At 37.7% G+C, this 22,599-nt stretch overlaps 2 protein-coding genes across 4 annotated transcripts in view; one reads left to right on the top strand and one right to left on the bottom strand.

Moving 5' to 3' along the window:
- LOC121378588 (ribosome biogenesis protein BMS1 homolog) overlaps positions 1-9,686 on the top strand; it is a 28,082-nt gene extending 18,396 nt beyond the window's left edge. For all 3 annotated transcript variants that reach the window (XM_041506838.1, XM_041506837.1, XM_041506836.1), the window contains exons 15-23: positions 90-253; positions 2,245-2,433; positions 2,666-2,846; positions 4,401-4,459; positions 5,111-5,233; positions 5,737-5,884; positions 6,895-7,070; positions 8,351-8,503; positions 9,417-9,686. In XM_041506838.1, coding sequence (XP_041362772.1) covers positions 90-253; positions 2,245-2,433; positions 2,666-2,846; positions 4,401-4,459; positions 5,111-5,233; positions 5,737-5,884; positions 6,895-7,070; positions 8,351-8,503; positions 9,417-9,623 — 1,400 coding nt within the window. In that variant the 3' untranslated portion in view covers positions 9,624-9,686. The remainder of the gene's footprint in view (positions 1-89; positions 254-2,244; positions 2,434-2,665; positions 2,847-4,400; positions 4,460-5,110; positions 5,234-5,736; positions 5,885-6,894; positions 7,071-8,350; positions 8,504-9,416) is intronic.
- A 272-nt stretch (positions 9,687-9,958) lies between these two features.
- Positions 9,959-21,197, bottom strand: LOC121378589 (hydroxyacyl-coenzyme A dehydrogenase, mitochondrial-like). The gene is made up of 8 exons (XM_041506839.1): positions 21,043-21,197; positions 18,703-18,831; positions 17,743-17,900; positions 16,470-16,596; positions 13,312-13,401; positions 12,837-12,909; positions 11,247-11,363; positions 9,959-10,593 (listed from the first exon to the last, which is right to left on the bottom strand). The coding sequence occupies exons 1-8, from the start codon at positions 21,160-21,162 to the stop codon at positions 10,472-10,474; spliced, it is 936 nt and encodes a 311-aa protein (XP_041362773.1). The 5' UTR covers positions 21,163-21,197; the 3' UTR covers positions 9,959-10,471.
- Between the last annotated feature and the right edge of the window lie 1,402 nt (positions 21,198-22,599).

Here is a 22,599-nt window from a genome sequence, read left to right on the forward strand (position 1 = left end):
GCATTAAACCTCTCATAATACCAATATTTACATAATAGTTGTACTTTACAATGTGCTGGGGTGTTGTTACATTCTTTTCTTTTGTTCAGACGCGCCAGAGGTGAGGAAGAAGAAGAAGAGCGAGATGACCTCGATGGAGAGACGGGTGGAGAAGAAACGTAAGCTGAAGGAGATGTTTGACAAGGAGTACGACGTGAAGGGCGACTCGGAGTTCTACGATGCGTGGAAGGCTGAGAACCAACAGCAGGCACAGGTTTGTAGAGGATTATAACACTCCATCATATACAGGGGTGGGACATAGCCCAGGGTTAAAGCGCTCGCTTGATGTGTGGTTGGTTTAGGATCGATCCCTGTCGCTGGCCCCATTGGGCTATTTCTCCTTCCAGCCAGTGCTCCACAACTGGTGTAACAAAGGCCATGGTATGTACTATCCCATCTGTGGGATGGTGTATATAAAAGATCCTTTGCTGCTAATCGAAAAGAGTAGCCCATGAAGTGGCAACAGCAGGTTTCCTCTTTCTATATCTGTGTGGTCCTTAACCATATAACTGTAAATAAAATGTGTTGAGTGTGTCGTTAAATAAAACACTTTTTTTCCTTCCTTCCATCATAAGCTGTCGTGTAGGGTAGAAAAAGTACACCTGAGGTGGTGAAAATTTCACCCTGGGACGAGTGTCAGGAGTTGTATTGCCCGACCGAGAGTGAAAGTAATACATGAATCCTGACATAGGTTTTGTGAACTTAGTGCGACTCACACGAGATTGTAATACTTTCTTTAAAGGAATGCTAAAGCAAGGCTTTTGGACTGGTATGCATATTCAATGATACATAATGCACATTATTGCTTAATATCAACAAGTATAATCGTATAGTTAATTAATAAAATGGTTAAATGTGACGGCTATTATATATAACGGGCGCAGCCATTTTGTACCATCCCAGTGAATACACCCTCTGGCGAGCTGGTGGTTACGTAATACCTAACGTGTCACATCAGGAATTAGTCTTCGAACTAAAGCAACAAAACATACCTGATTTTTGCGGATGCATTGCAATGTTCTGTAATAATATCCATCCCAGTAACATAGCATCGTGTATATGTGGTTTATTTTTCAATACAAAATAAACCACCATTGTCAAAGTGTTGAATAACTGTTTTATGTTTTGTATATAAATTAACCCACGTACTGAAATAATAGTCGGAGTGTTTTCTTGGTTAATTGGTCTTTTCTTTCCGTGGCCTGTACCTGTGGTTCTTGATTGGCAGGTGTATATTTAGACGGTCCCCAGACACTGTGTCTAGACACACTAAAAAGACGTGCCTCTTTTATAAGATCACAGGGTATTGTGTGATAACCTCAAATTGTAATGGACCTTACCAGCCGTCCTGCTGCTTTATTACTGTAAGTAATTCTGTAAAACCCTTGATTAAGTAGATTTTCCCATCTAAAATCACAAAACTGACCAATTACATAGTACCAAAAAAAAGAAGAAAATGATCACTTGGGTATCATGAGTGGTTGTTTTTGCTTGAATGTATCCTACCAGTAGGCCTAATAATATGCATTTTTTAGAGGTGTGCGGTATTACCGATATACCGGTATTTTTTTCTGTCGTGGTACGTACCATTACGTTTGTTTACTGTACCGGTATACTTCGGGACACCGTGGTACATTACCAAAAACTGCGGTATACCGCGGTACAGTTTTTTTCGCGGTACCCAACCCTAGCATTTTTTCTTTTGATTTTTTAAAAGAGAAAAATACTATAACTCCATTTTGTTATATTGATGCAAATTGAAATATATTTAGTTAAATAGTTTATTATACTATTAAGTCATTTGTGTTGTTTTACAAGTCAGGTTGATGAAAGCGAAGCACTTTGTCGTAAATTAGAGCGTTTGTTTACACTGTGTATAATAGAGAAGTTAGATTTATTTTATTATGTCCTAAAGACTATATATGGTGATTAAAATATAAATTTACAAAATGCTTAGGTGCCATAAGACATTCTATATCTAATAAAATTTCTGCCATTTCTGAAAGTTTCATGACCAGCCAGATAAGTTGTTTCTAGTGGTCAGAGGCCCATATTTTTGGAGCTACATGTATCTTAGTGGAAAGAAATTGTAAAACCAACATTAGCTATGATGTGACTATGATATTTGCTGTAGTGATGTCATAACCAAGGATGGTTTTATGATTTTGTAGTTCTAAGATAGCCAGTTATTTAAACTGTTTACAGTTGAACCGAGCTGAGTTTGAGAGCCTGGGAGAAGAGCAGCGTGTCGAGTACGAGGGGTTTCGCCCTGGCCTGTACTGCCGCGTGGAGATTGACAAGATGCCCTGTGAGTTCATCGAACACTTCAACCCCACCTACCCACTGATTGTCGGCGGGCTGCAAAACATCGAGGGAAATATCGGATTTGTGCAGGTGAATACAGTAGAGAAATATTCTAGCTTTTATATTTTATTTATAAGATTGTGTCAGAATCATCCGTTTGCTATTAATCACGTGATTTTGTATATTACAGTAACTGTAAATACTGTAATAATTTCAAGTAAAGTAAAAATAACATAAAAATTTATAAATATGTTGCTTTACACCATATCATTTGACAGTAACTGATAATGGTTCACTGATTAGACTATTTGTATTGTGACAGACACGGCTAAAGAAACACAGATGGCACAAGAAGATTCTCAAAACACGCAACCCTCTAATTATCTCCCTTGGATGGCGGCGGTTCCAGACTTTACCTCTGTACTCGATCCAGGACCACAACTTCCGGAACCGACTTCTCAAGTACACGCCAGAACATCTGCACTGTACAGCCTCCTTCTGGGGTCAGTTTTTATTATTTAAAAAGAAAAAGAAAATGATGATTATTTTTTTCGAATGCATCTTGACCAGCTCTTCAGAGTAACAGTTTATGTTATTATGCAGACTTTGAGGTGATTGCAGAGGGTGGTCATCTCTAAGTAGCATATAGTAACAATATTTAAAAACTCAAAGTGTCAACTGGCAGAAGTTGAACCTACTGTACCCATTTACATGGCATTTGGCGGCCCACAACCGTAACAACTCGGTCATCCAAGTCTCCCACAAAAATGAAAGCCCAATTAACTGTAGTTAAGAAAGCATCCTGGCAGACACTAGGTTTGAAAAAACTAGTTGGTACTGCAGTGCTCTATGGTATTAAGAAGCTCACGCAAAACTGGGTTTGGTGCTTAATTTTCAATACATATGACAAGGTGGGGATCAGTTGAATCAGTAGTGTGTGCTCATGACAAAATTGATGTCCAGAACTGTTTATTGGTCTAAATTTGTATATTTTTAAGTTATATGTAGATATAAATCTTTTTTCTATAAGTTATATACCATGACATATCAGCTTTTATTACACACCAGTGTAAGATATTGCTCGTGATAACTCAATATCTAACTAGTGTAATATTGGCGTGACGTGAGCGTGATGTAGATCACTTGCTGACCCAATTCGTAGAAAAATAACGTGTAGTAGGTCTCGACATCTGCTTACTTGTGCATTGCGGTTTGTTTGCAGTTGGTTTGTAATAAATAAAATACTAAATTAGCTTGCCCTTCATACCATTTTTATGAAACAGTGTTGGTATCTGACGAGTGAAAACTGTTCACTCATATCATAAAAATGGTATGACAGGCAAGCTCGTTTAGTATTCTGTATGTAGATTGGAAATAAAAGTTTCATTACAATAATCCATTTCTTAACATCACTAGAATGTTTAATTATGGAGAAAAAAGATTATTTTGTTTTGAGTTTAAATAGAAATTAATGTTCAAAATGTATGGTTGGTGGAGTAGTTAGGGGCCATTCAAAAATTACGTAACACTTAGGGGATGGGGGGTTTAAGTCCAAGCGTTATGTGGCATTACAAGGGGTTGGGGGGTGTATTGAACAGTGTTATGTAACACAATTTTGTTTTCTCTTAAACGTGCCATGCCATGACAACAATATATAATGTAGGTTTTTAGAGGTAAATGTAAAACCCCAAACAATTAAAAATCAAGCTGAAATGCTTTATACACCAGATATTTTAATATTGTATTTATATGTTTTCCCAAGTAGATTCTCGGGATTCAGGTGAAAGCAGAGGTGTGCCATCGTACAGCAATACATGACTTTAATGACATCATCGTAGTACACATGGGTATAAATAAACATTGCCACGTTGCTTTGTCTGTGTGTTGGGGGGGTATCTCCAAGCGTTACGTAATATTTTGGGGGGTGTATGGTCTAGCATTACAAGGGGGTGGGTGGGTGTCTAATTTTGACAAAAATAGCGTTACATAATATTTGAACAGGCCCCTTACTAATAAGATTTTAGCTTACATTGTAATATGTTATTTATTTTATTAAGGGCCCATAACTCCTCAGGGTACTGGACTGCTTGCTGTGGAGAGCCTGTCTGAAGTGGGTGTAAGTTAAACTTTTCTCTTTCTTACGGTTAATACATGCATTGCACATTAGCACTGACCTCTTATGCAGGCCGTTTTTATAAACCATGCATTTTGACAGGGGAGAGCACTCATGGGTAATTCTCCACTTGTTCATGACGTATATTGTCAGTAGCCAGTTTTAGACAAATAAGAAAAATATGTATATTGGCCAAATGCAATTGAGAATACATTACCCAGTTTAATAATCTTTCAATAAAAAATATAATTTTCTTTTTTTGAGTTGGCTAATGTCTTGTGTTTATTTTTTTGACTATAGTGTAAACATGGCCACAGCTATCTGATAAGTAACTTTTCCTAATATTTACAATAAATGGGAGTTTAGACTAGGTTTTAGTTTATCCCCATTTGACTTAACATGTATAACAAATGTGGGATTATCATCTTTTTCAAATTTGGCTTCTAATATTATTAATACATTTGACAATGTTTTTTGTGCTGGGGTGTCATTAAGCATTCATTCATTCATTCTAATTGTTACTAACATTTTATTCCTTTCCTCAAAAAATATTTATAGGTAACAAAACAGTTAGAGAATTATGTCAGTGGGATGCTGCCGAAAAGGTAGAAATTGAAACCACAGTGTTTATCTATAAATTGTTTTGCTTTTCAGTCAAACTTCCGGATTGCAGCAACTGGAGTTGTGTTGGAGCTTGACAAGTCCATGCAGATAGTCAAGAAACTCAAACTAGTGGGAACACCGTCGAAAATATTCAAGAAAACAGCTTTTATTGAGGTATGTGTAGGTAAAATAAGGGATGACTGTTTATGTTTCTAAATTTGCTTAGTCAGTCATATGTTTGAGCTTGTAATTGTATGTACAATATTGGCATTTATTCATAATATATTTCAGGATAACAAATGAATGTAATTACTTAATGCTTCTGTCCCAACCAGTGCACCACAACTGGTATAGCAAAGGCTATGGTATGTGCTGTCCTGCATTTAAAAAATCTGCAGTTAGTGAAACAAATGTTGCAGGTTTTCTTTCTAAGACTATTTAAGAATTACTTACTGTTGGACATCCCACAGACTGATTAATTAATCAATGTGTTCTAGTCGTGTCGTTATATAAAACAAGCTTCAACTTTAAAAGATTACCTGCTACTAATGGAGAAATGTTGCAGATTTCCTCTCTAAGACAATGTCAGAACTACCAAAAAACCCACAAAAAACCGTTAACTTTTAGCTGTAAGAAAAAAAAAAGATATAAATTCTTGAACATGATTTTAAATGCAGGGAATGTTCAACTCTCAGCTGGAAGTAGCGAAGTTTGAAGGTGCGAACGTTCGGACGGTGAGCGGAATACGCGGTCAGATCAAGAAAGCCAACAAGACGCCACCTGGATCATTTAGGGCAACGTTTGAAGACAAGATTCTGATGAGCGGTCAGTGAACATTATCACTCGTAACCAGGGAAATAAATATGAATTCTCACTGAGAAATGGTTATGTATTGGGCACTTACAAACCAATTACTTTGTCAGTTCTAGATATGACATCATCATGATTTGGCAACATACACAATGACGTCATCATGATTTGGCAACATACACAATGACGTCATCATGATTTGGCCAACATACAGATGCATGAAACATGTATGGGGTACCTGTAAAACAAAGTCCTATAATTTTGTGTAAATCTAGGGGTGTTGTAAGCCATGAAGCTTGTGACAAATGAAAATTATTTCACTCGGGACATAAATGAGATAATAACTGGTAACTTGTTTATTATCCTCTATATATATATATATTTTTTTTTATACTCAATCATAACATATCCAATAATTGGGAGTGGGGTGTACTTCAGTGGGTGAGTGCTTGTTTGAGGTGTCATAAGTCCCAGGATCGATTGCCCTCGATGGACCATAACTGATACATCACAGGCCATGTTACTAACTGTCATACAATCTATGGGAAGTACATATAAAACTATCCATTTCTTTGTTTTGATAAGAGTAGCTTGTGTAACAGCATTGGGTTTTATATTTGAAACTCACAATCTAGATCAAGTGTCAAAGTATCCATGTGTTAGACATATAGGCATAGTTTAAAATGACTTAGCAGTTTTCAAAATAAGCACTTGTCTGTTTGTCCTGACAAGTGGAAATCTGCTCAGACAAGCAAAATGTACCTTAGTGGTTATGCAGTGGACAAGTAAAAATGTTCAATGCGGTTTCATTTTGAGAAATGAAAAATACGGTCCTTGTACTTAAATAAAACAAAATATTTATTTGGACAAGTGAAAATATTGCTTGACAAGTAGATTTCTTGATGTTCTTGTCCGGTGGACAAATGAAAAATTGTGCTTATTTCTAGTGCTGTTGAGATGTTGATAATTATCCCTTGCCGTACCATAACATAATCAGATGACATCTTCTATGTATTATATTTCAGATATTGTTTTTATTCGAACGTGGTATCCCGTGGAGGTTCCCACATTTTATAACCCTGTGACATCGCTTCTGTTACCGGATTCGGAGAAAAACCAATGGCAGGGAATGAAGACAGTAGGACGTTTGAGGAAAGAGAGAAACATACAAGTTACACAGAAATCTGACTCACGTTATCAGGTAAACCTTGTCTATCTGTGTAAATTAAATGTTTATCAAATTAAAAAAAACATTTGTGCTTTTAAATAAAACTAAATTAATTAGGAGCTTTTCATCTTGAATGGAAAAAGAAAAAGACATATTATTAGATTTTCTCGTTTTAAACATGAAGCCAGTTTATAGTAGGTGTAATATTTAATTCCACAAATTCATGTATAAATAAAAATGCTGGCAGCATAAAAACACAAGTTACATAGTAAGACCTGGGTCATTTGCTTCTCTAGTAATTCGTTGAATTGTATTACTCTGCATTTTAAGTGTGGAAAGTTTCTTCAGTTTACTATTTATTTTTAATAAGTTTGTTCCAAATTAAGGGGCGGGACGCAACCCAGTGGTAAGCGCTTGCTCAGTGGCGTAGGCAGGGTTTTGTATTGGGGGGGGGGGGGGGGGTCATGGGATATGACACAGGAACCTTTTTAATGTTATTAATAAGCGAAAACAAATAAATCCAGGTTTGGGGGGAAGGCATCCCCCCCCCCCCCCCCCCGGCTATGCCACTGCACTTGCTTGATGTGTGGTTGGTCCCATTGGACTATTTTTCGTTTCAGCCAATGCACCATGACTGGTATATCAAAGGATGTGGTATGTGCTATCCTGTCTGGAATGGTGCATATAAAAGATCCCTTGCCACTAATGGAAAAAAAATGTAGCAAGTTTACTCTCTGACACTATATGTCAAAATGACCAAATGTTTGACATCCAGTAGCTGATGATTAATAAATCAATATGCTTTAGTGGTGTCATTAAACAAAACAAAATTCTTCTGTTCCAAATTAGTTGACAGGTTTTAAAGAGTTAATATCTTATGTTTGAAAAAAGGGTTAATATTGAACAGCCACAATTTGACTCTTAACAGGTCAGGTCATACGGTTTAACGTGCACATTCAGAACTAGCTATTGTAGAGCAAGCCTGTCATGGGCGCAGATGTCTGCCCATGCCGGCTCCTCCATCCATGAAATGAAAGGGTTTGGGGTGGGTGGGAGGAGGGATCGTTCATGCTGACAGGTGCAAGAAAGCACCAGCAGCCTGACCAGGGTCAGTAGCAGGCAGGTGCTATTGAATTTTGAATGTCCCTTAGGATTAAGTCAAAAAATAAAGATTGCACAGTTTTCATGAGCTAATTTTGGTGCATAATTTAGAACGGTTCGTCGCAAGAGAAATGGACCTATTGAGTAATTTTGATTTAGTTTGCCGAATAGTAGCTCAGACTCTTAACTGAAGTTAACCTGTTATGTTACAGACGGTGGAGCGTCCAGTGAGGCGGAACAAACCGCTGATAATCCCACGAGAACTGCGCCAGAACCTGCCGTTCAAAGACACCCCAAAACACCTGCTACAACAACCCAACACAGTGAAGAGGATCAGTGTCATCAGGGAGCCCAAGGAGGTCAAGGTCAGTGGGTCATTTCTGGAAAATCACATATATGTTTGACATACTTGTTTTGATGCAAAAACACAACACCAATCCTAGCTACATTTGTAAGTATGTAGTTGTCTTCTAAGCAAAAAGTTGTAACTAATGTGTACTTACAGCAGAAAACAACTTACACTGGCTGATAACTGGTTGATTGGCATTTTCTTACACCGGTATGATTAGATTGTGTGAAAATTTATGAGCAAAACTAAATTTCTTTCACTTGTAACTTGCACTAATATAATTGCTACACATCATGTGATCAATGAAGTCCAGTATCCAGGGCCGTAGCTAGCGGAAACAAATTATAGAAACTTGAAGAAAATTCTCTTCTTAACCAACACCACTCAGCTGATGATCCATGCTTTCATAATTACTACCCAAAGCATCAGCTTGATCACTGAACAAACTTAAACTGGTGTCAGTTTAAATTGTTATACTGGAACAATCAATTATTTTGAAAAATTAAGACTCTTTTAGTGTTTTAGAACGGAGTTTCTGAAGTCTGTTATTACTAGTTTGTATAATAATTCAGCTGGGACCAGTGCATCTGTTCTCTCGAGTTTTTCTAGAGATCAAAATGTTTAAGTGTCTTTAATTCAACTGTTTGTGTGACCGTCTTTCTAATCTATGTTTCTATCTATGCATGTATATATCTGTCCATGTATTTACCTATCTTTGTATCTATCTTTATATCCATCTATCTTTGGGTTTTTTCAGATTGTTTGTGCGACGGTCTTTCTAATCTATGTATCTATCTATGCCCATCCCATCCCATCTTATCTAATCTAATCTAATCTAATCTAACCTAATCTAATCTAATCTAACCTATCTACCTACCTACCTATGTATATATGTATGTATGTATCTATCTTTGTTTGTTTTTTTTCAGATTGCCAAGTTGATGCACATGATGAAGGCCTTGTACGATCATAAGCGGCGCACGGCCCATGTGGACATGCGACACAGAGTGGAAAAACACCACAAGGCTAAGGAGAAGATCGAGGAGTCGAGACTGGCCAAACAGAAGCAAACCAAAAAAGATCTTTTCAGAGTGCTCGGAAAGATGGAACACAAGAAAAACAAAAACAAAGACTGAGAGAATGAAATTATGACAAAAATCTCAAATAAAAATGTGGTGATCACAGTGTTAAGATTGAGATTTATGTGTATGTTCGTTAAAAATCACCTATTTAAATGAAACTCAATAAAATGATTTTATAGGAACATTGTTAATGACTCCTGTTGTTATTACAAAAATGAATAGGGAGGAACGATTTTTTTTATTTATTAACCCATCACTCCAAACCTAACATTTTATATCGGCAGTGTATGCATAACCTATAAATAAAATCATTGCCCATGTGATCGGTTTTGAAATGGCACCAAGTCATACGAGGTACATTGCAAGTTAAAGAAAACAAATACTAAGGATTTAACAATTGTATTGATTTTATTCATGATTATACACATATTCAGTTATTCTGTACATGCACACACATACTGGGCTAGCTCAAGCAGTTGCCAAATTCGCAAATTCTAATTTTAGAAACCATTGGCAAAATAGTTCATGTAATAATTAATATTTGTTAAAAAAATTATAGGTTTTCCCCCAATTTTTTAAGCTTCATAGATAATTTGTGAAAATGTTCTTCTCACCCTAAGCTAGCTCTGACAGACAGACATAATAATACACATCTTATATTATGGTATTTTCTGCCCTGTATTTAAATTTCATAAATAAGCATTGCCTGTGTAAAGCAAAATTCTCAATGGCATTTATACCAAAAAAATGTTTTTTGTCAAAAATGTTCATCATTATTTTAATAGGCTATAGAAAAGTAACTAATTGGATGTAAAAGTGTATACTGTATATTACAAAAATAGGCATTTGGCTAACATTGCTAGCTACCAAAAGGGTAAGCCTTAGAATCATTTTGTTTTCCATCATTTCTTGTGACTGTAGAATCCTTCTCCGGTCTTCATTCCTAACTTTCCCTCTCCAACCAGCTTGTTCAACATAGGAATTGGTTTGAACAGTGGATTATCGGGAAACCGTTCATGCCACCCTTTAAAAAAAAAAAAAAAAAAAATGTGACATTTGGAAATTAATTTTTTTTTAACTGTAACAGATACACAATTCTTAGAACAAAATTAAACAGCCTCAAACTATCAAAACGTTTTCAAAGATTTTTTTTTAAATTTAATAAATTTAAATATTTTAAAGCATGTATTGAGATGAACATTCATAGATACAACTATAAACCAAGTTTCATTGAGGTAGGACTTGCAGCTTGCGAAATAATAATAATTACACACTATATCGATGTTACATATCACAACACATGACAGAGACAGCTACTATCATGCCATAAACATTTGACAGTCCACCTTGAACTTTGACCCAGAACTCTGATTTGGCAAATACAACCTAAAACTCACCACACCTAGGATAGGTACTGTACCACAAGGATCGAACTTAACAACAGCACTGATGGAAATACCTGCGATGTGAATTACCATCGGATCAGAATTTAAAAAAAAAACTGATTGCAATCGGATGAAGGAATAATCTTTGGTTTTTATATTTATTGAAAAAGTTGCTGATTTATAATTGCTGTAGGCAGGTGAGCAACACCCGATGCCTTAAGTATTGATCAGATTACGGCTCAACATATTAGCAATTTTGGTCTGATGAAGAGATGTATAAATGTGTACCCACCATCAAGAATAAACTTGGTTGTGTCCAGTCCCACATAGTCGGACAACTCGAAGGGCCCCATCGGATAACCAGCTCCAAGTTTCATAGCCGTATCAATATCTCTGGGTGAGGCATCACCTGTACAACAGACACGTCAGTTCAAAAACAAGAATCACGAGAGTACTGCTAAAGCTGTACATATCCGTAACAGAGCCCAACAAATTTTCCTAAGTTCAGGGACCATAATTCTGTCAAACATAAGCAAATCCCTATTAAAGTTAAACTTTATTTGTAACTCTACATTATAAAGATATACACAAAATTTCAACTGAATATCTTGAGGTATTGCAAAAAAAAAATAAAAAAAATAATGATTTATCTAAACCAATGGAGCCAAGGAGAAAGAAGAAGTTTTTCGATTACAGACACAACTAAAGCATATTAATTTATTAATTACAATATGTATTGGCTGTTGGATGTCAAACATTTGATAATTGTGACCCATAGTCCTTAGAAAGAAAGAAAGAAAGACAGAAATGTTTTATTTAATGACACACACAACACATTTTATTTACGGTATATGGCGTCAGACATGGTTAAGGACCACACAGATATTGAGGGAGAAACCCCACTGTCGCCACTTCGTGGGCTACTCTTTTCGATTAGCAGCAAGGGATCTTTACTATGCACCATCCCACAGACAGGGTAGTACATACCACGGCCTTTGATATACCAGTCGTGGTGCACTGACGAATGAGAAATAGCACAATGGGCCCACTGACGGGGATCGATCCCACATCGAGTGAGCGCTGTACCACTGGGCTATGTCCCTACCCCATAGTCTACAGAGAAAACCTGCTACATGTTCCCCATAAGCAGCAAGGGATTTTTTAGTGCACTTTTTTACAGACAGGACAGAACATACCACAAACTTTAATATACCAGAGAATGGATCCACCAAGGAGGTACAATCCTATAACTCAAGCACCTTAGGCAATCGCCCCACTGGCCGAAAGGAAAGTTAAAATTTGTTTTGTTTAATGACACCACTAGAGCACATTGATTTATTAATCATCGGCTATTGGATGTCAAACATTTGGTAATTTTAACATATAGTCTTAGAGAGGAATCCCGCTACATTTTTCTATTGGTAGCAAGGGATCTTTTATCTGTACCATCCCATAGACAGGATAGCATATATCATGGCCTTTGATATACCAGTTGTAGTGCACTGAATGGAATGAGAAATAGGCTGCAGAAATGAAGTCGCATGATTGGACATAGGTACCACTAATAATGGCACTATTGAAAAATATATGTTCACCAGCTACATGCATTAGGGTTTAAAGTAACTGAGTCTACAGAATGCACTACATTACCACCACATCTATTATTATTATTATTAGAAAGGGATCTTTCATAGGCACTTTCCCACAGACAGAACAGTACATACAATGGCCTTTGGTCTGTCATTTGTTGCACACTGTGTTTGTCCACAAAGCGGGACCAAGCCTACATCTAATCATACCATAAATAATAGATAACAGAGAAAGAGGGATCAAGCCTATATCTAATTGTATGTTAATAGATAAAAGAGAAATGAAGACAAACCTCGCTCCACAAGTCGGACTGCCTCTGCCATGTAAGGAACAAGTAGACGATTCACAATAAAACCAGGCGTGTCCTGTCAAATACAGACATGTCTTAAATGGGCTCTACAAACACTGCACACTAAAATCATTATTCTTCTTTTCTTTTTAAATATAAAGATTATTATAACCAAATAATGTTTGGTTTGGTTCTATACAGTAAACAGGAGTTAAGAATTGTGTACCCTGGGGAAAGAGATGTTGTCATGTGCTTTTCGAACGATATGCATTTTGTGAATTATGTGGCCCGTAATGTTTTCATGTAATACTAAGTAATTTATGTAGTTTACTTCATGTATCTCTGCATATTGTGATGAGTATTTGCAATATTTTATCTGATCTTTCGTGACTGGATAAATATCCAAACTTTCATTTGTGTCCTGTGAATGATTATGTTGCCTCCTCCTATGTAAAATCCTGGCTATATAAATGCTCACCTTACACTGTACTGTGACTTTACCCAGGGATTTACCCCATTCCAGCAGGGAATTGAAAGTCTCGTCACTCGTCTGAGGAATTCTAATAACCTAGAAATAAATAAACAGATACATATATATATATATAAACGGATGTTTAGCAAATATCTTTTATGACGTCTAAATTTGCCATGGTTGAATAAACTTAAAAGAAAATCAGGTCCTTCTGTTGTGTTAAGGCAAAGGTTGACGAGTTTATGTTGTTTGTAAATGGTAAACATTTCAGATGTGAATACTAATTAATAAAAATAGGTTAATTTATAAATGTTAAGCCATTTCTTTGAACGTTAGCTACACTGTCGTTAAGTATATATATATATATATATATATATATATATATATATATATATATATATATATATATATATATATATATACTCTTCAAAAGAAGAAACGCAAAACCACATTGTCGTAACATTTGGAGAATTGATTTAATTATTGAATGGTGAGTCCGATAATTACCAAATGTTGCAGGATTGTTCACAATTCACTCTAGTCCATTGTGAGTAAGTGATAGGACACACCACCAAGGTCAAGGTCATCTGGAGTCAATACCGGGTGTGGCCTCCGCGTGTGTTGACAACTGCCTGGCACCGCCTGCCCATTGAAGCAACCAGAGTACGGATGACATCCCGGGGGATGGTGGCCCACTCGGCCTGCAAGGCTGCTGCCAGCTCGGGCAGGGTCTGGGGCTGTGGTTGTCGCTGTCGGAGGCGTCGGTCCAACTCGTCCCATAGATGCTCAATTGGGTTCAAATCCGGTGATATCGATGGCCAAGGAAGGACATTAATGTTGTTGTTCTGTAGGAAAGCCGTTGTGAGACGTGCTGTGTGAGGCCTGGCGTTGTCATGTTGGAACACTGCGTTGGCGTTGGCCATAACTGGAACGATGTGTGGCCGGAGGATCTGGTCAATGTAGCCCTGTGCATTCAGGTTGCCCTGCACGTGGACCAGGTCAGTTCTGCCAGTGTGTGAGATGGCTGCCCACACCATGACACTACCCCCGCCGAATCTGTCCACTTCATGCACGCAGTTTGCCGCATAACGTTCACCACGACGCCTATACACGCGACATCTTCCATCATGACGTCGGAGCAGAAATCGGGACTCGTCACTGAACCACACCTGTCTCCATCGCAGTTGAGGCCATTGTCGATGAATCTGGCACCACTGCAGTCGGAGTCGACGGTGTTGTGGTGTTAAGATGACACCTCGAACTGGACGTCTGGCACGAATTCCTACCTCACGTAGGCGGTTCCGTACGGTCTGGTCGGATATCCTGCGCAAAACCTGGTATTGCTGCGGCTGTGGAGGTGGCAGTAGTCAATCGTTCCCGAAGGTGGCGTACCCGGATGTAGCGGTCATGCCCGGGGGTAGTGACCCGTGGTCGACCGGATCTAAGGAGGTCACGTGTTGATCCATGTTGCTGGTAACGGTCCCACAGTCTGGAGATGGTGCTTGGGGACACATGGAATGCCCTGGCAACGGCCGTTCTGGATTCTCCTGCGTCTAGTCGGCCGATGGCATTGTTTCTCTGCGGTTCACTGAGACGTGGCATGTCCTGGATTGTCAACTGTCGGCCAGATACAGAGGCCAGGCAAGCGAACACCCTGCACTTTTATACTGTCGGTGTTCATGTTGCATGTGCAGACAACGCACGTGCAGTGGTGACATGGTTTGCACGTGGCTGCGTTTTTGCGAATATTTACATTTTGGAACTTTATTGTACAGTAGCTGCGTTTTATCGAATGTAACCGTGGGAATGTGTTTGGGACATGCAATGACCTTATATTCACAAAGCAGGAACCGGTAGGAAACATAAAATCGGAGTTATAACCCATTTGTACCCTTTTGCGTTTCTTTTTTTGAAGAGTATATATACACATATACCTGGAAACAATTTTTTTATTATATGCCATAAATAACACTAATACCAACACATTTACCCAATTTATAATATAATATGCAAGGCCTTTTTAATAGTTTCTGATCATTCTTACCACTTCTCCTCTTTACATTTGTACTGCCAACTGCCTTCTTTTTACTCACCCGATACCACATTTCACAAGAATCTATATGCACTCAGGTCATAATTGCATATAAGTAGGAAAATAAATTAAAATGAACGAAATCTCTAGGCCACTGTCTTATACTCAACCATTTCCCTTGCTGCTAATCGAAAAGATTCCTCCCTCAATACCTGTGTGGTCCTTCAACATATGTCCGACCCATATAACCATAAATAAAATGTGTTGAGTGCATTGTTAAATAAAACATTTCCTTTTCTTTCAACTGGTTCACCAACTTTTTGCAGTGCAATATTAGGCTATTAATACTGGTGTCCAGGTTCATTTGTTGACCCACCCCAGGTCCAGAGCATGTTATGCCCCTGGACCATCACCTCCTCCCAAATTAAACCCCTCTGCTACTGTGAAAGACTAATCCATCTAGAGCTGGGGCCTAATTCACAAAGCTCTCGTAGGCTCTGCTGTGGGCATCATATCTCCAATAAAATTAGAGGAAATTTAACACCAAAAAATCCAGCATGTAAAATTTTCACATAAACAACGTGGTGATATTGGATTATGAGATAATATGAACAGTCATGTGTTTAGAGCCAGGTATAATACCCCCCCCCCAAAAGAGCTTTATATCAGTATTGTGTTTTTGTCAATGCAGAATACTGCAGCGATACCAAGGTAAATTTCTACCAAAATACTGATACTGAACCTGAAATTTAATACTGCTCATCTACAGATAAATTCTAAAGTCATCTATAGATAAAAGGGGGCGAGATGTAGTCCAGTGGTAAAGCACTTGCTTGATGCACGGTCGGTTTGGGATCGATCCCCGTCAGATTGGGCTATTTCTCGCTCCAGCAAATGCACCATGACTGGTACATCAAAGTCTGTGGTATGTGTTATCCTGTCTGTGGGATGATGCATATAAAAGATCCTTTACTGCTAATCGAAAAAAGTAGCACATGAAATGGCGACAGCGGGTTTCCTCCCTCAATATCTGTGTGGTCCTTAATCATATGTCCAATGCCATATAACCGTAAATAAAATGTGTTGAGTGCATTGTTAAATAAACCATTTCTTTCCTTCTATAGATAAATACCTCGAGAAGTTTCATCATAGGAACAGGGTTGAAGAAATGGGCTCCTCCCCACTGGTCTAACCGCTGTGTCGACACTGCGATGTCTTCAATGGGGATGGATGACGTGTTACTGGCAAATATCGTGTGTCTAAAAATAAAATTATATTAAAAATGTGAAACAGTACTTTGTAAAACAGTGCCATAGGTGCAGTCTTTGTGTACTTCTTTGCACCCACCTGGCATCCTCGTCCTCTGCCGCTAATAAAGCTGGTTTTACCCATGGCACTAATTAACAACGACCGGTAGCAGGGGAGCATAGTAGGTAGTTATAAGTGCCTCTTAACAATGCCAGATGTAACTACTGAATACACTCCGAAGTGGTCAGACTAAGCCCACAGCTCAAAGCTGATGGGGAATGACAGGTGTGTGGCACAAGCATCTGTTGCGGTTGGAGAGACAAGGACTGGGATGTGGAGGTGGATAGCGAAAGAAGTTGAAAGATAGGAGGAGTCGCCAGATCGGGAAAAAATTAGACAAAATTCAAAGGAGTGAAAGGAAAGGGGGCAGTGGGATAAAAAAAAGAAAAAAAAAGCAAGAAAAAAAGCTGTGTGTAGCTATGCTTTACTTTAATTTGAAGAACAGGTTTAAAATATTAAAGTAATAAACTTATGAGTGGTACAAATGTATGCATTGATATTGCATACTTTCTGTTTTGTTTGCCAGATGATAGTCTTCAGTGTGACAGTATATGGGTCTCTCTGCCATCAATCAAAACATGAAACGTGTGCAATAAGCATGCATACTACAAGTTGATGAGATAACCGACTTGTACCACACCCCTAAAGAATGTTGCATGATGCAATTAGCAAGTTTGGAACAGTGAGAGTTGGGGTTTAAAAAGTATATGATTATACACATTTATTACACAATAGGGAAAATAACCTACGGCCAAAAATATATATACGACTGTGTGGTTCTGGTTACATGTCAAAAGAAATTAGGGTAGGTATAATGTAGGTAGGCTATAATAAAAAAAATATTAATTCCTAAAACCTGTCAAACTGGCCTTGGATAAGAGCAATAAAATGACATTTCAAACAAATGCTGCGTCATCGCACTGCTTTGAAGATCAGTAGGTGGGGAAAAAAAGTTTATGGTCGGCGAAAATAATTAGTCGGTCGGGTAACCAGAACCACATCTATTTTGTTTAGTTGGCATAAGCATGTATGGTGTAAGCATAAGAATGAGTTCTGGGGAGTAACAACTCAACTTAACAATATGCTTGTATGCTTACGGTGGAGCAGCTTTGTCAAGGGAAGAGAACAGTTTTCGCTTCACATCAAGGTTTTCCACGATCGCCTCGACAACCAAATCAGCATTGGAAACTGCCGACTCAGCGTTTGTACTTGTTTTGACATGTGCCAACACATCAGATACATAGTTTTCTCCTCCCTGAAGCAATACAAAGTAAGATACAATGTAACTGAAAATATACATATATAGAATAGGAATTGTTTTATTCCCTGGGTAAAAGTGAAGGATACGTAGTGATTTCCCTAAAAAACAAAGGCAAGGCAAGGTAGACCAAACACTTTTGGGGCATTTTCACCATTTGCGGGGCACTTGTTTTTCATTTAAAAAAACAAAAAAAACCTAATTAAAATAAACATTAATGTAATTTATGTGCTTGCTTTAATAAATGAATGGCAAAAAATATAAAAGGCATATTTGACTAATTAATAATACCTTTTTGGGTGTTTTATAAAGGCAATTTTAGAATTAATTACTGAAAAAGGCTTGTTTAATCTCAGGGCAGCATGGCGCTGATTGAGGCAAGATGGTGCTAGACTATTGAGGCATGGTGCTGCACCATGCTAAAACAAGCTAGGGAAAACACTAGGTACGTGTATACTGTCAATCAGAAATATTGTACAATAGCAGCAAACTTGGAACAGTTTCTTTCAATCAGTAACTAAAACAGGTGTTTGCTTAACAGAGGTTTGACATAAAGTCTGTAAGAATAAACCTGCTATATATTTTTATTAGTAGCAAGGGATCTTTTGTATGCACCATCCCAGACAAGTTAGCACATGCACTCTACCACAGCCTTTGATATATCAGTCATGGTGCACTGGCTGGAATGAGAAATAGCTCATTGGCGGGGATCAATTCCAGACTGACAGTGCATCAGGCAAGCCATTTACCACTGGGCTATGTCCCGCCCACTGAAATAACGATGAACGTGAAAACTAACCTTAGGATCATCGGCAAATTTCTTTTTAGCCACTCTCTGTAAACTCTTTTTGATGGAACCCACAGACTTGCTGAGAATGTCATCAGTTTGGTCAACAAGCGTCACCGTTTGACCTGCTGATGCTGCTACCTAAAAAGTAATTTAAATTAAACAAAACATTGTGGTAAATACGTCTATTGAGAGAAAAAAAAAGATAATTAATTTTACTTGTGTAAATACCACATCATCAGGCTTATAGTTGCAATGTATCCTGTACCATTATTGCAGGGATTCTAGATTATGGTAGCCCCACTCTCATGACTAGTGATATTCAGTGTTGGGCTAGTAAATAACAACTATAATTAGCCCGACGGCTAGTGGGAAAAAACCCTGGTCAAATGCTGCATTTACATATTTTGTAAATATGAATGTCCTACCTCTTTCCACCCCAATCTAAGGTTTTTTAAGCTCTATCTCCCTCTTAAGATAACATTTCTGATTATTACTATTAATTAAATTGTATTTAATTAAAGTAGGGCTAGTGAATTTTTAATCATGGCTAGTACATTTTTAAAATCACTGATCCCATGGCTAGTGGATTTTTATAAAATTCTAGAAGTCCTGATTATTGTGTAAAATAATCTTAATATTTTTTCACAGATCTATTGTTAGCCAAACAGCCTGTAAACATATCTTATTTTCTAATTTTGCAAATCAAGTGTTATTCTTGTGTAAATTAAAACTGAACTTGCTTTTAAGTTTTATTGTAAATACTTGAATAGGAGCCCAGACTTCCATTTATCCCTAATACCATCTGTATTTAAGGCACCATGACTGGTATACTAGAGGCTGTGGTATGTGGTGTCCTGTGTGGGGGAAAAATGTATATAAAAGATCACTTTCTGCTAAGAATATACGTCAGAATCATCAAATGCATGACATCCAAGATATCATTATAACTGATGATTAATAAATCAACGAGCTCTACTACAGTACTAGTGGAGTCATTAAACAACAAACGTTTTAACTATTTACGGCAGTGCTCTATTCAAAGCATACTTCCATTTTCACATGCAAAATTTCCTAACATAACATTTTCTTTTTCTCTCACTCACATTTTAAAGAATAACAAAATGTATTGAGATGAGATTATTATATAAACAAACTTTCATTCACAGTCACAAGCTTTTGACATTATGCAATGTAGAGCTGGGCTGTATACCATATATACCGTTCAGTATCAGTATCATGTCAATACTGATTTACCGTACAGAGCAAATTTCAGAATACCAAAATTTTTGTATTGAAAATTGTTATCCGGTCATTTAGTAAAGCCCTAACAATATATCTGACAAATGCAAAATAGCTGAAAAGAGAAGAGAGACGAGGGCCTTGTGTGTGGAATTTGATTTTTAGATGAAATTAGTGGGTGAAACTGAACTCGAGCATGCATTTCAAGCAGAGTATACTGAAAATACTGCTCAATATCAGTATCGTCATTGTATGAATACTGAATACTGTACCGAGGTAAATCATCCCCAAAATACAGTATTACTGATATCGATACTGAAATTTCAACCCCGCCAGGCTATGCAATGGTATTGACAAGTATAATGTATGCACGGATCCAGAGTTTTGTAAAAGAGAGGGTACTGGACATGGTAAGAGATAAAGCTTTTATCAAGACATTTTTGATGATGGTGAAAAAAGGGGGTGCACACTCCTCAGCCCTTCCCTGTGGATCTGCACCTGTAATGCAGTCATTAATCTGACCAAAAAAAAATCTGTTTTGTTTAATGACACTACTAGAGCACATCGATTTATTAATCATTGGTTATTTGATGTCAAACATTTGGTAATTTTAACATATAGTCTAAGAAAGAAAACCCGCTACATTTTTCTATTAGTAGCAATGGGATCTTTTATATGCACCATCCTACAGACAGAATAGCACATGCCACGACCTTTGATATACCAGTTGTGGTGCACTGGCAGCAGCGAGAAATAGCTCAAAGGGCATTTACCTGAAGCAGTCACCTATCCAAAGATTTACAGCATCGTGCTAATATAATTTTATTTTGTGGATGGAAATAGGACTACACGGCTACAGGTGAATATTTTGATGGAACAAATATGGACTAAATAAATTTATTGCAATATTATTTTAAAAAATTATTATCTTATATATACATTTTTTATATGGACATTCAAATAATACATATCATTTATTCAAGCCAGGTCTAGACAACACTACTGGGCAGGGTTCAAAGTTCAGTTTTCTCCATGGAGTCCTTCACTCCTTGGCCAATAAAAACATTAAAGACACTATTTCTAAAACCTTGTTTAGCACTGTGCACAAACCTGTGCAATGCCTGACCCCATGAGCCCGCTACCAATGACTGCCAGGTATTTGACAGGACGGTGTCTGCTCAGAGAGGTCGACATTTGTCGAGACAGCACTTTGAAAACCGAGTGAGACATCTTCTTACTTGTGCAGACTAAATGTAGACTGTTACTATGAGTTAGCGCGTTTCGTTCAACACTGTACATAGAAACAGTCGACGTTTTCTGTTCTAAATCTCCAAAACATTTTCTGAGCACTAGCTTATTGTCACTCGGAACTCCTCGATCGTTTTCTCGATTCCTTGCCGGGAAGTTTGTAATAGTCTGTAGTGTTCCTAATTATGTCTTGTTAAACAACAATTTACTTTGCACTAAATGACGAATCAGTCATTTTCGATAATTACAACTACCATGCTCCTTGTTATTGGGGGTGGGGGCGAGATGTAGCCCAGTGGTAAAGCGCTCGCTTGATGCGCGGTCGGTTTGGGATCGATCCCCGTCAGTGGGCCCATTGGACTATTTCTCGCTCCAGCCAGTGCACCACGACTGGTACATTAATGGCCGTGGTATGTGCTATCCTGTCTATGGGATGGTGCATATAAAAGATCCCTTGCTGCTAATAAAAAAGAGTAGGCCTAGTCCATGAAGTGGTGACAGCGGGTTTCCTCCCTCAATATCTGTGTGGTCCTTAACCATATGTCCGACGCCATATACCCGTGAATAAAATGTGTTGAGTGCGTCGTTATATAAACCATATGCTTCCTTCCTTCCTTGATATTGGTGTAGAGGTAGGGGATGTGGGCGGGAGCGACGAGTGTGTGTGTGTGGGGGGGGGGGGGGCGCTTTGGTTGGAGCAGGCCCAACACCAAAATATAAACACACTTCTTCAGGTACTCTGGTGTTGAAACATGGAATACAATCCATGATTCAATTAAAAAGGTGCATTATTACCTTCATATAAAAGGACAATGGGTCTACAAATCATTCATAACAACACTGGCGCTTGACAACTTAGGTCAACTCTTGTACTCAGGAGTACGTTTAATTGTAACTTATACTCTTAAAAAAAAATGTGTGAACCTGAAATATTAATGTTAATATCAACTATTAGACCGAACATACGTTTTGACCATAGACATCCTAGTAAAGAACGTTCAAATCTGTTTATCAACACACCGAAACACATTCCATAGTCATTCTCGATTTTGACAATTTCCAGGAAGGTCCATTAATCACTGTGGAACATTATTTCTGTCAATTGTTTTCATTCTGTTGATCATACAGTTGTTATTGTTTTGTTTTTAGTAATTTTTATTGTTTGAATTTGCGATTTACTAATAAAAAACGTCAACTTTTAAATTTCACTTCTGACCCCAATCGTCCTTCAAGATCTCTGGTGGTCATAACACCTACTGTAATACTGAACTACCGGTTGTAATGTTTACCCAATTAATTCACTATTATTATATAACAATTTCCCACAGCTAATATACCTTACAATTGTGGCAATTGTAAATTCTTATTAGAGTTCCCCTACTTTTTTTGAAGAGTATATTTATGCTTAGATCAAGTAGT

Source organism: Gigantopelta aegis, chromosome 8 (assembly GCF_016097555.1).
Source record: "Gigantopelta aegis isolate Gae_Host chromosome 8, Gae_host_genome, whole genome shotgun sequence".
Lineage (NCBI taxonomy): Eukaryota > Metazoa > Mollusca > Gastropoda > Neomphalida > Peltospiridae > Gigantopelta > Gigantopelta aegis.